Source organism: Artemia sp. Qi Xiang Cuo, chromosome 12, assembly GCF_049724085.1.
Source record: "Artemia sp. Qi Xiang Cuo chromosome 12, ASM4972408v1, whole genome shotgun sequence".
Taxonomy (NCBI): Eukaryota; Metazoa; Arthropoda; class Branchiopoda; order Anostraca; family Artemiidae; genus Artemia; species Artemia sp. Qi Xiang Cuo.
In genome coordinates this window covers 13,288,734-13,301,228 of record NC_142805.1, presented here as the reverse complement: position 1 = coordinate 13,301,228, position 12,495 = coordinate 13,288,734, and the positions used below count along the sequence as shown (strand labels likewise).

Genomic DNA, 12,495 nt, shown 5'->3' with positions numbered 1-12,495 from the left:
AGAGTGATTCGCTCGGAATCCGAACTGGAAATCATGGAAAAATTTTTTGACATCCAGAAAACTAAGAAGCCTGGATAGCATAGCCTTCTCAAAAATTTTGCTGAAAACCGATAGAAGAGAAATTGGCCTATAATTAGCAAGATCACTCCGGGACCCACCTTTATACAGCACTATAACCTTAGCTCGCTTGAGTGATTCAGGGAAAATTCCTTTCTCGATAAAACAGATTGACAAGCTTAGTCAATGGTGACAGAATAGTAGGCAGAACAGCACGGATAACCCTTGTAGGAATTCTGTCTGGCCCTGAAGACGATGAACCTTTAAGGCCATTTACGATCCGAGCTACCTCAAACTCAGAAACAGGGTTCAAGACCACTGACTTTAAACATGGGGGTCCAAGATAGGCTCTGAAATCACAACGAGGAGTTGTAGAGCTCACAGAGGAAGCAGTCGTCTTTCCTATATTAGCAAAATAAGACGTAAGCTCTAGCTGAACATTTTCTTCTCCTTGGACAATTTTACCATCGACTATCAGCGTTGCTGGAACTGAAGGCGGAGGTGGAGTCGGTCTAAGTACAGAATTAATAATTTTCCATGTCTTCCCAACATCTTTTCCACACTCAGAAAATTTCCTGTGATAATACTGAGACTTGGCCTTCCGACACAGAGAATTAAATATACTCCTATAGGCCTTGAAGCGCTGATGATGAGAAGCAGATGACGAAGCCTTGTATAGCTTCCACAGATAATTTTTCCTTTCCCAGCGTTTATGGAGACCTGGAGTCATCCACGGATTCAGCAGTGCTATCCTTTTCGAGGTCTGAGGCGCTGGATTCTGGTGGCAAACTTCTAGGATACCTTCTTTTACTGAATCATAAAAGAAATAAAAAAAGCGGTTAAAATGCGATTCAGAATCCAAACTATCCCATGGCTGATCAGTCAAACGAGATTTAAGTAGACTGATCTCACTGACACCAAAACGGAAAAATGGGAGATTAGATGGTGAAGCTTTACGCTGCGATCGATCAGCAGTCCTATATCGTGAAATAGCAGGGAAATGATCAGAAATATCACTAACCATCACCAAATTATCTAAGACATCTAGTGACGAAAAAATATTATCAATAAGTGATGCATGCATCTCAGTAACTCGGGTTGGTGTACAAACTGAAGGTAGAGTTCCCGCAGAAAGCATCATTGACAAAAAATCTGCAGCCGAAGCAGAATTTTGATCCAGCAGGTTAAGGTTGAAATCCCCCATAAGGATTAGTTCGCAAGGATACTTTTGGACTAAGTCAAAAACCTCTTCCAGAATTTTCATAAACGAAGGAATAGATCCACTAGGGGATCTGTAAACCAAACCGACAACTAAATCCTTACAACCTGACATAATCTCAATAAAAAGGGATTCAAAGATTCCTTCCTCATTTCTACCCAAATCACTTCAGATATTATATACAAGATGATCGGCAATATACAGGGCGAGGCCACCTTTCGCCATCTGTTTCCGGTTCATCCTATTCATCCTAAATCTTTGGATATCTAAAAGCATATCTTTTTTTGAATCCAGGAAAGTTTCACATAATCCAATAACATCCGGAGTTCCACCACTGACGATCTGTTTCAGCTCATCAAAAGAGGAGCAAAGTCCCTGAATGTTCAGGTGAAGCACAGAGAAAATACCGTCTTGTTTAGAAGAGGCAGAACCATTTAATTACGAAACATATTTACTTTCAATAACCAATTTAGGATCATTATTATTCCTATTTCTACTTCCAACTGAATTATTAATTATACTTTCTATATCTAAAGGATTATTTTGTAACTCAACAAAACGTTCCCCCGAAGAGTTGACATCACCCTAGTCACCAAAAGAATTAATCATTTTACTTATGGTGGATGGTAGATCCGCTCCGCGACCAAACTCACCAGACCAAAGGTTAACTACATCACAGCAGAGCTCTGGCATCTATTCAGAAGTAATGCTGAACTCATTTTTGTTCAAACATGAAACTTAAAAACAAAATTAAACCAAAAACAACTGAATCCAAATTAAGAAGCAATGGAGAGACAAAAAAAGAAATAAAAGAAGAACACAAAAAGAGGAAAAGGAATCATCGATGAAATCATCCGGGAGATCCACACACACACAGGACCACAATCATAGTATAATAAATATGACAATTAAAAATATAATTATACCAAAAAAAAAAAAAAAAAAAAAAAAAAAAAAAAAAAAAAAAAAAAAAAACAGAAAGAAGGAACCTGATGAAATAAAACAATGAAATAACACAATGAAATAAAGGACCAAAAATCATTCCTCATTCACACGTGAAGGGATGACCGCGTTAGACGCACTAACAGAGATCATAAACAGATCAAAACAAGTATCCTCTACACGCGTCCAGTTCTTAACTTTCAAATTTTTCTTAGCTTCAAGCCAAATGTTAATCCCTTTTGACATAACTCTGGTTTCGGCCACCTTCGCTGACGGAATAGCAGAAGTGCATAGACTATATCCATATGCTAAAAATTCTTTACGGTGACGTGCTAGGTCTCGGGGTAAATTGCAAATGATACTCTTACGAGATTTTTTGAGCTTTCCACAATTCTGTATAATATCAGCCTTGTCAGTAATTCTAGTCAGCGTTACTAGAATAGGTCCAATCTTATTCCTAGCGGAATACCTAATTGAAGCTCCTTTCTGTCTATTATTGTTCAATCGCTAGCACTTCACAAATGGAATAGCGTCAGCATTTGCTAACCCGATATCAGTCAAAAGCTCGCGAACAGCAGTTTCTACACTTTACCCAGACACAACGGGGATACTGTTAAGTAGAAGATTTTGTCTTTTAGATGCAAGCTCTAATTACAGGCACGAATTTTTTATATTGATTAACTCTGATTTCAAAACGAAATTTTCCTGCCGTAATTGGGAGTTTTCCTGGGGGAGAGCACCAATTCCTTGTTTCAGACTAGCCACCAACTGCATAAGCTCTTGATGCTTCTGATCAAAATAATCCTTTGTAAGAGACGCCATATTTAAATTCCTTATTACTAACAATAAATTCCTGCATATGAGTTAAATCTCCTCTAAAAATCCATCAAACGAAAACTTACTCGCAAGGGCCCCTTTCTTCAGAGAATAAAAAACCAGAGGGGCCCGCTTTCAAACAACGCCAAAATAAACAATAGCCAGCCAGCGCCTTGAAATGATACAGCAATCACCTCTTACGCACACAAAGCTCCGCACCAAATGAATGGAAGCTCTGCACCAAAGTTCAATTAATTCAATAATCATATTTCCTTCTATTCTTATCAATATAGTTAAATGGCATATTTATCCAACTGATTTTCAGTACTTTTGCTACCAGATAGGCCAAATGCTTCTGACAGGTTAAAAACATAGCTAGTCTCCCATTTACGAGAAATATGAAGCATAAGGAAATGAAAAACAAGGGAGAAACAAACTATTTAGGGTCATATTTGGAACTATCAAGGGAGTTAGGGTAGGGTTGGAGCTAGGGTTTTGAGTTTGGAGGGGGATACAAAGAATGTGCCAACAAAATTGTCCAGTGTGCTAACATATGTGGACAAACAAGCTAAGTTAAACTAAATACATAAGCTAAATTCCAAGTTGTATGTACTGCTCACAAACACATTGGAACTTTGGGGAGAGAAGTCCTCTCCTTAGCTGCAACCCTGGGATGGAGGGATCCATTGGTAGAAAAGTGAATATAAGTGGAAAGCACACAATAAGAAATTGAATGATGCTAGGTAAATTTTATTTAATTAACATTTTTTAATTCTGGTGAGGCACTAAAAGCAACAGTAATATCTAAAAGCAAACTTGATGAGAAATTTATACTATCTTAAAGTTAGTTGAGCTAGGGAAACAATTTGTTCAGGAATGGGACCAACCTCAATGATATCCAAGGACAGTGTTTAGATTATGTATTTCTCATCTTCTCTATTTAAAAGATATTCAAGACCTTTCATGACCTCGGAGAGTCTTTTTGCTATGCATACCAAATCTTCATAAATAAATATCCAAATTAGATTAGCAACAAGGGAAGTGTATTGAGCCTCAAACCTTTGCTCAAACCTAAAGGATAATATACTAAGCACTAGACAGCTAATCATCACTTCAACAGTTAAATCACTGTAAAATATAAATTATACCCCCTTGAATATGGACTATTTCACTATTGCATTTGTCTGAATTTTCTTAATAAATGCAATTAAATTGAATATTTTACCTATATACAACAATAACAATTTAAACACACAATTTTGATACTTGGCAGTTGAGCCTAACCTTGTCCCATCTTCAGTTAATTTTTGTAATTTTTTGCATTTAATAGCTAATTGCAATTATTCAGTTGTGTTCAAAGGCACATCTTGAAACCTATTGAAATTAAATATTTGCTTATTGTACTTCAGAGCTCAATTGAGCTACAATTCTTCCTTTCAAGATTGTAAATTCTTTAAATATTTATCTATTAGTGTAATCTGACAACATTTTCTGATAGTTTCAGAGGTTTTATGTGTTTGGAAGATTTTTTTAAAGAAATTCCTGTTCAAATTGCATTCAATAGAGCACAAGAATAAAACTTATTCAACAAGTTACTCATACTAATTACAATAAGCTCTTTATAATATATGTTTGAAAATATACTATAATAAAAACAATTGGATGTAGATAGGCAAAGATAACTATTGTCCAGAATTAAATGTTCAAAAAGGTTTTTTTTCCAGATTGTAGTCTGCCAATGCTAACTAACTCTGTTCCAACTATCAGTTAATACCAACAACCCCAAACTGCCTAAAGAATATTCAAGATTAAAAACCTTCTGTCAATTCTTATAATAGATACATATTAATGAAAATATTAGCCTGTGACTAGGCACTGTTTGAGAATTCTGCTAGGGATATTGCAATAATAGTAAATACTTTCTAAGACCACACTGTCTATACATGACGTATAAAGCTAAGAGAGGACAGGAAATAATAAATGATAAATAAAACCAAAAAAGGGTGAGAAACCAAGGATTTTGTCAGCCAGTGGTAAAATATGAAGACAAAAAAACAGCAAATATTTCAACTAGGACCTCCGCCAAGTTGTCCTCAGTGCTAAAAAAAAAAAAAAAAACAAAAAAAAAAAAAAAAAAAACAAAGGAAAAAAAAACAACAAGAATCTAACCTTTTAGAGTTCACTCTACAAGATCTGAACAAACACTGAATGAAAAACCAAAGCCTTAACCAATGGAAAAAAAAAGGATTTTACCAAAGAGATTGTGCAAGGATGTTTTGCCTAGCAATACTTTTGCTCTTCTGTCATTTTGGTTTTCATTAGATATGTTAATAGGTTCTCTTAAATTGGATTGGGTGCAAATATCAAAAGAGTCTTTTAGTATTATCCCTATTTTCTTGTTTTATCTTTTTTAATTGTCTATCTATGATATTTTTCATAGATAGACAATTAAAAAAGATAAAATAAGAAAATAGGGAGCCTGCCCCCCCTGATTCAATCATTCTGGCAATTGAGAAAAAAACTTTCACCACTCTTCCATACATTCCAAAACTTAGTGATAAACTTGGAAAATTTTTAAATAAACACCATCTCTCTGTTTCTTTCAAAAGTGAACAAAAAGTTGAAAATTTTTTCAACTCAGGAAAAGATAAAACTGACCATGTACTGGGTAGTGGTGTTTACAGAGTCCTGTGTTCATGTGGGAAATTTTACATTGATAAGACCTATCAAAAACTTGGTGAACGTTTGCATGAACACAAAACTTCAATAGATAAGTCCCTGAGATCGATAAATAAAAATAACAATTTTGATTCCGCATTGGCCCAGAATATTTTTGAAAATCCTATAGATCTTGTTCTTTTTGAGGAGACAACTTTAATATCTACTATAAATGGCCAACCGCAATCTTTCAAAGAGGTAATTGAGATAAGAAAATATATAAACAGGAATTTGGCTATAAATAGGGACACGTTAGACATTTCATTAAGCCCAATTTATAATAATTTAATACTAAAAGACTCTTTTGATATTTGCACCCATTCAAATTTAAGAGAACCTATTAACATATCTAATGAAAACCAAAATGGCAGAAGAGCAAAAAGTCTTGCTAGGCAAAACATCCTTGCACAACCTTTGGTAAAATCCTTTTTTTTCATTGGTTTTTGGCTTTGGTCTTTCATTCAGTGTTTGTTCAGATCTTGTAGAGTGAACTCTAAAAGGTTAGATTCTTGTTGGCTTTTTTTTTCTTTTTTTTTTTTTAGCACTGAGGACAACTTGGCAGAGGTCCTAGTTGAAATATTTGCTGGTTTTTTGTCTTCATATTTGACCACTGGCTGACAAAATCCTTGTTTTCTCACCCTTTTTTGGTTTTATTTCTCATTTATTATTTCCTTTCCTCTCTTAGCTTCATATGTAATAATAATAAAATATTTTTTTTTGTAATAAAGTTCAAGTGGCAGCCTAATGTTTTAGTTGACAGGATTCTAGGTATTTTTGAAAGCAGTTGAGTTCTCAGAAATAAACCAAGAGCTACAATGGTCCCTGGGAAGTTATGTTCAATTACCTATCTCTACTACTTTTTCTTTCACTGGGCACTGACCTTCAATGATGCATTAAAATCTTTGTATTACAAAAGTAAAGTCTTATCATGTGCATGTCTAGATAATGGGGTATTAAGAAAGAAACATGTTAACAAAATAATACTTACTTCATGATATGTGGAACAATTTTAAGCTGACACATTTTACATGCAACTCTACTATGCTTTACCTCCAATCCCCTCTAATTTGCAAATATACAGCAAAAATTAGATATTTCCCATGCATGCTACAAACACCTCCCTTGAATTTAGAAAAAAAAACAACATTGATATGGTCTAAAATTCTACTCAAATAACAGGAATTGTATATTCAAAGCTAAATCCAGAGAAAAAAAGCCGAAAACTGAAAATTAAGGTTTAAAGTTGTCTTGTCTAAATTCCAATAGCTGTTATACAGACTTGTTGAATAGGCAATTTTCTAAGAATTAGAAATCCCCAGATGGTTAGCATAGTAGTTTAGCAAGACCTTGCCAGAATATGTTCTTGGCCCAAGATTCATTACTGAAAGTTTCATTTTCCTAACCTAACCCCTTTTCAAGATAGCAAAAAGTGGTAAATATTAAAAAGTTTGTAGAATTGACCTACAAAAAAAGTGAACATACCAGGCCTTTTTTGAACTCTTGAAAATGATAATATCTTACCATGGTTTTTTAGCATAAAAAGGGTTGAAACACTGGTTTCAAACTTACTATTTTATTATAAAATTGACTTTGTTAAAATTAGATAAACTGCAAGCATTGATTTGTCACAATTAGGTTGGATAAGATAAAATTCAAAACAATTTCTAAATTGTTCCATCTGCTGTGTTTCTTCTGTCAGCTTTGATACTCTTCAACATAAAGGCAAAATTGCAGTTTTTAAGCAACCAAATATTATTAGAAAGAAACACAGTGAAACAGTTTTGATTTTTTTTTTTTTTTATTCAACTTATTCTCAACAAATCAATGTTTTTGAATTATACAACTATTACAAAATGGATTTATAATGAAATTGTAAGTTTTGTTTTAACCCTTTTATGTATCCAAAAAATATAGGGTAAAATCCTAGTTTAGCTACTTCTTGCTATGATGAAAAGTTGTTAGGTTAGGAAAATGAAATTTTCAGAGATGGATCTACAGACTAAAGTGCTGTCCTAGGAAGGTATTTTGAAATACCTACCGCTACTTCTCCTCTCTCTAGAAGACACTGGCCTTTAAGATCTGTATGTTATAGAAATGAAACCCTGCAAAATAGATCTTCTGTTTAAATGAAATACTAGAAAAGTGTTTTCGGACTCACAACTTTGTTCAATCCCAATTTATGAGGTGTTAAAGATCTATAGATATATTTCTTAAATTTTGAAAATCTCACTGAAATGGCTTAAAACTCTACTAAAACAACAGGAATTGCCTTTTCAGAACTAAAACCAGGGAAAAAGAAGCTGATAACTTAATATTAAGTTAAAATGTTGTTTTGTCAAAATTTCAATAGTTATAGGCTAGACCTTTTGAGTAGGCAAATTTCTAAGACTTAGGAATCAAAAGGGGGTGAACAGATAAGCTTGGCAATACCTTCCCAGAGTATGTTTTTGGCCCTGGATTCAATATTACCCCTTTACTAAACCTAACCCCTTTCCAAGATAGCAAAAAGTAGCAAAGCTAGAACTTTACCAAATTAAGAAAATAATTATTATTTTCAAGAGTCCTACAAATGCTTAAAATTGAATTTGCAAGAAAAGCAATTATTAGCCTATATGCAGAAAGAGCATAAAAATAGCATCAAGTGGTAGCCTATATTCGCTTTATTGATATATCAATTATATAAACTGCTGAATAATTACACAAAAAGTAGATTGTATAGAATTTTACCATAGGCTTACCTGGACAATGTTGTATCTTCAACATAGCCTAGGCTACACATTGATTAAAATACAATAGGCTACATATTGTTGCCAACTGCAGGTAAAAGGCTTCTAAACTCAGACATGATAGAGCATACATATGTTATGATGGTAAAGTTTAACTGATAGCCTAGTTAAGACTAGCCTTATAGGGATTGGCTGAACACAATCTTTACCTTAAATTACCTTATGGTTTGTTTACACATTGCGGAAATCCATGCGGAAATCCGTCCGTTTCTGTTCGAACTATGGGTAAAATAACGCTGCGTTTTAAGGCAAAGATTTCAAATTATTGCAATAGCATGACCTTTGTTCTTACCCTCTTCTGAAACCTGTTGAACAATAGAGCCAAATGACACCGTTTTTCTTAGTTTTCTTATAGCCTGGGTGCGCAGGATCGTAGAAGCTGGGGTAGCCTTGAATCAAAGTTATAAGATCGTGCAGTTTTTGATAATCCATACTCATGATTTTGTTCATTTAAAAATCTTGCCAAGATTCCGTCCTGATTTGACCAAAACGTTGCGGAAAGCTAGAGATTTTTTCTAGCACAAATACGGACGGAATTTCCGCACGGATTGCTAAATCCGCATGAATTTCCGCAATGTGTAAACGAACCATTAAATCACACTTGCTAGCGAGAGGACGAATCCAGTGTCCGCCAGCTTTAGTGATTAAAGTTGATCATCATCTGTGGCGTCCCAAATGGTGCACCACGGTTTTTGAGCCACTCCCTGTCCACTGATGATTTGAACGCATCCAAGCTGGTAGAGGTTACTGTTTTTTCACTAAGGGAGTTCCACAAACTGACAACTCTATTTGAGAAGAACTTGCTCCTTAGTCTGGTGTTGGCTTGTTTCTGGAAAAGCCTTTGAGAATTATCACGAGCTCTATTTGAATTGTCCGGTTGGAAAAGGCTAGGAATGGTATCCTCAGCATTTAGAAGCTTGTATGCTGTTATCACATCGCCTTGTTTGCGACAATATGTTAGAGATTGTATTCTAAGCTTACGGAGACGGGATGGATAAGGGGCATCATAGAGGTCTCTAATACATTTCGTTGCCCTCCTCTGGACTGATTCTAGAGCTGCTAGGTCTGTCTTACTGATTGGGCATGCGATACACATTCCAAACTCTAGCCTTGGTTGAACTAGACTCTTGTATAGCTTGGACATAACAGTTGGAGATCTGCTAGTGAACGTTCTTTTGATTAAGCCAAGAGTCTGATTAGCCTTCGCAATTGTCGCTTGTGCATGAATATGAAATTCCAATTCGTCGTCTACCAGGACACCAAGATCTCTCTCCGCGTGGCTGCTGGAAATGGCATTTCGGGACCCATCCCTACAATCCATATGGTACTGAGTGTGTGGCTTTTTCTTCCCAAGGTGGAGAGTCTTGCATTTTGATGCGTTGAATTCAAGCCTCCAAATATTAGTCCAGTGAGTGAATGTATCGAGGTCCAGTTGGATCGACTTAATATTCTCCGCTGTGTCTGCATGACGGATAAGTTTCAAGTCATCAGCGTAGAGGCTTACTTTGTTGTTTAGGATTTTTGGCACGTCATTTATATATATATTAAATAAAGTCGGACCCAAAACTGTGCCCTGGGGGACACCACTTCCAACGGCGGCCACCTCGGAGAAAAACGTTCTTCCATCCTCGCCAAATACTTTAATCGTCTGTTTCCTATCTGTTAAGAACTGCATCAACCACACCACAACTCACCCCAATAGCTTGGAGCTTGATTCGAAGTCTTTTATGGCAGACTTTGTCAAACGCCTTTCCCAAATCGAGTTGTATGATGTCGACTAGGAGCCCCTGGTCAAGAAGATTAGTGATACAATTATAAGAATCAATCAAGTTTGTTTGAACCAACTGATCGGACCTAAAGCCATGCTGACATGATGAGAATAGTTTATTGGTTGTCAAGTCTTTCAGGATTGCAGTGCTAACAATCGCTTCTAGTAGCTTCCCAACTGCAGAGGTGACACTGATTGGCTGGTAATTGCTTGCGTCCTCTTTGCTGCCACCCTTATGTATGGGGGTATCCTATTGACTGTAATCGGGGGCATAGGGGTTATGATGGTATAGGTGGGGGGTCTGTAAGAGGGGCATTATCAGGTGGAGTAAATACAGATGTAAACTGCCTATTTATGGCATTGGCAATTTCTATTGGGTCATCTAACATATGGTCATTCTCTTTAAGTTGTGTAACAGAGTGTCTACCAGGTTTACGGACTGAGGCATAATCCTAAAAGCGTTTTGGATTTAACTTGCTTGCTGCTGCTACAGCCTCCTCATGCTGTTCAAATTACTTTTTGGATAGATTTCTGACTTGATTTCGTGTCTTGGTATATTTTGTGTAGTGGTTCTTATTGTGTATATTCTGTTTATATAGTCTCCAATACCTTTTCTTTTTATTTCTTGCTCTCTTTAATTCTTTGGTCATAAATAGTAGCGTTTTGGGTTTACGAGCCCATCTTAATGCAGTAATTTTCTCTGAGTCCTCTAGCAGTATTTTCTTCATCATATTCCATGATTTATCAACATCATTCTCAGTGATAAAGGACCAATCCTGCCCCACCAACTCTTGTTACATCAGATGGCAATTTCTATACACATGTTTGGTAAAAACTGATTTTTCTGGATACAGTCTAAGGGAGCATCGTATGGCAGCGTGATCGCTTGCACCGAAGGGCGGTAGTGGGGCCACGTTTAAGATCGGTTCATGGTCGTTTTCAATTAAGAGATCCAGCAATGACGGGGGGTGGCCATCCCGGTGCCTAGTCGGAAAATTTACAGCTCGGTAAAGTGAATAGTTAGCTAGACACTCAAGAAATGGTACAACTGAAAAATTCAAATTCAGACAATGAGTCCACATCAAGCGCTGGAAATCAACTAACCAATGAGTACAACTCAAGAGGAGAAAATTGTCCTAATAATACCTTAAAAGCCTAATTCATTAATAAGCCAATCAGTTTTATGTTGGCATTTTTTCTGATGAAAGACAAGTCCAACTCTGTCTTGTCTTCATAAAGTTTCTCAATAGAATATAATCCGATAATAATATTAATCCATTCCTAACTCACAAAGGATGCAAAAGAACGGTAAAACCAACGGAAAGTAAAACTACAAACAGAAATATAGGATAAAAACGGTTTGTGTCGGAAGTTATCTTTCTTCCAGAAGTGGTCGACTTTAAAAACATATACTGTCCTCCCTCATCATCAAAATATTTCTCCATATATGAAAAAAAGAAAAAAGAATAGCAACCCATACACATGAATCCTTCAATTTTTACTTTTGGAACAATGATTGCTTTTGGAGGGGCTACGTATTTGTTTTCAGAATCGTGGAACCTTATCTGACTGTGTGTAGACACGCATCAGCAGCAAACTGTATATTCTGCTCTTTAGTTGTGATTTCATGACCAGGACGGATTCAATCATTTTTTTTTTAACTGGTTTCGCTTATCAGTCTTAACCTCACTCATCCAAGAAATAATTCTGTCTGAGTCTGCGTTCAAATTTAGTAGGGATAGGGCCCTATTGGCTAGGTCTGTGATATCTGAAAAACAAAATTTCATAAGTGAAATTTCTCGTTCCACCGATTTTTCTCCAAATAAATGTGTAAACCTTTTGCTCGAGTCTTCCTTTCTAAAGTCAGTGAAAATACGTATCAGCTTACACCACCGGGAGTTAGTATTTGTTAGGTTTTTGTTTGAGACTCAGAAAATCCTTTCACTACTATATTTAAAGATGGAACACCTTTTCTGTTCGTTCCTGGACCCATCTTGGCATTTACAAACTGAAGACATTTCAAAAAGGCCTACCGTCCTCACAGCCATCCTCGCCAGTTCTTCGACAATCTTTGGTTTCTCAGTTGTATCAGCAACATCAGCTCATAGATGAACCAAATGACAAATAAATTTCAAAAGGATCAAGTTTTTTTTTTATTTTTAGATGTGATGTTACAAGTTGGTCCACAT

The 12,495-nt window shown here is 35.9% G+C and overlaps 1 protein-coding gene across 6 annotated transcripts in view; it reads right to left on the bottom strand.

Annotated features, from left to right (window-relative positions):
* The window catches only part of LOC148945805 (uncharacterized), a 77,907-nt gene extending 68,953 nt beyond the window's left edge, over window positions 1–8,954 (bottom strand). The window contains exon 1 of one of the 6 annotated variants that reach the window (XM_089098517.1): window positions 8,831–8,954. Coding sequence is in view for 1 of the 6 variants with exons in the window: in XM_089098521.1 (XP_088954647.1) it covers window positions 8,491–8,515 (25 nt within the window). In the remaining 5 variants the exon portion in view is untranslated. Of the gene's footprint in view, window positions 1–3,921; window positions 4,010–8,490; window positions 8,663–8,830 lie in introns of those variants that run through there. The other 5 variants (XM_089098520.1, XM_089098521.1, XM_089098516.1 and 2 more) reach the window with 5 other exon arrangements.
* Between the last annotated feature and the right edge of the window lie 3,541 nt (window positions 8,955–12,495).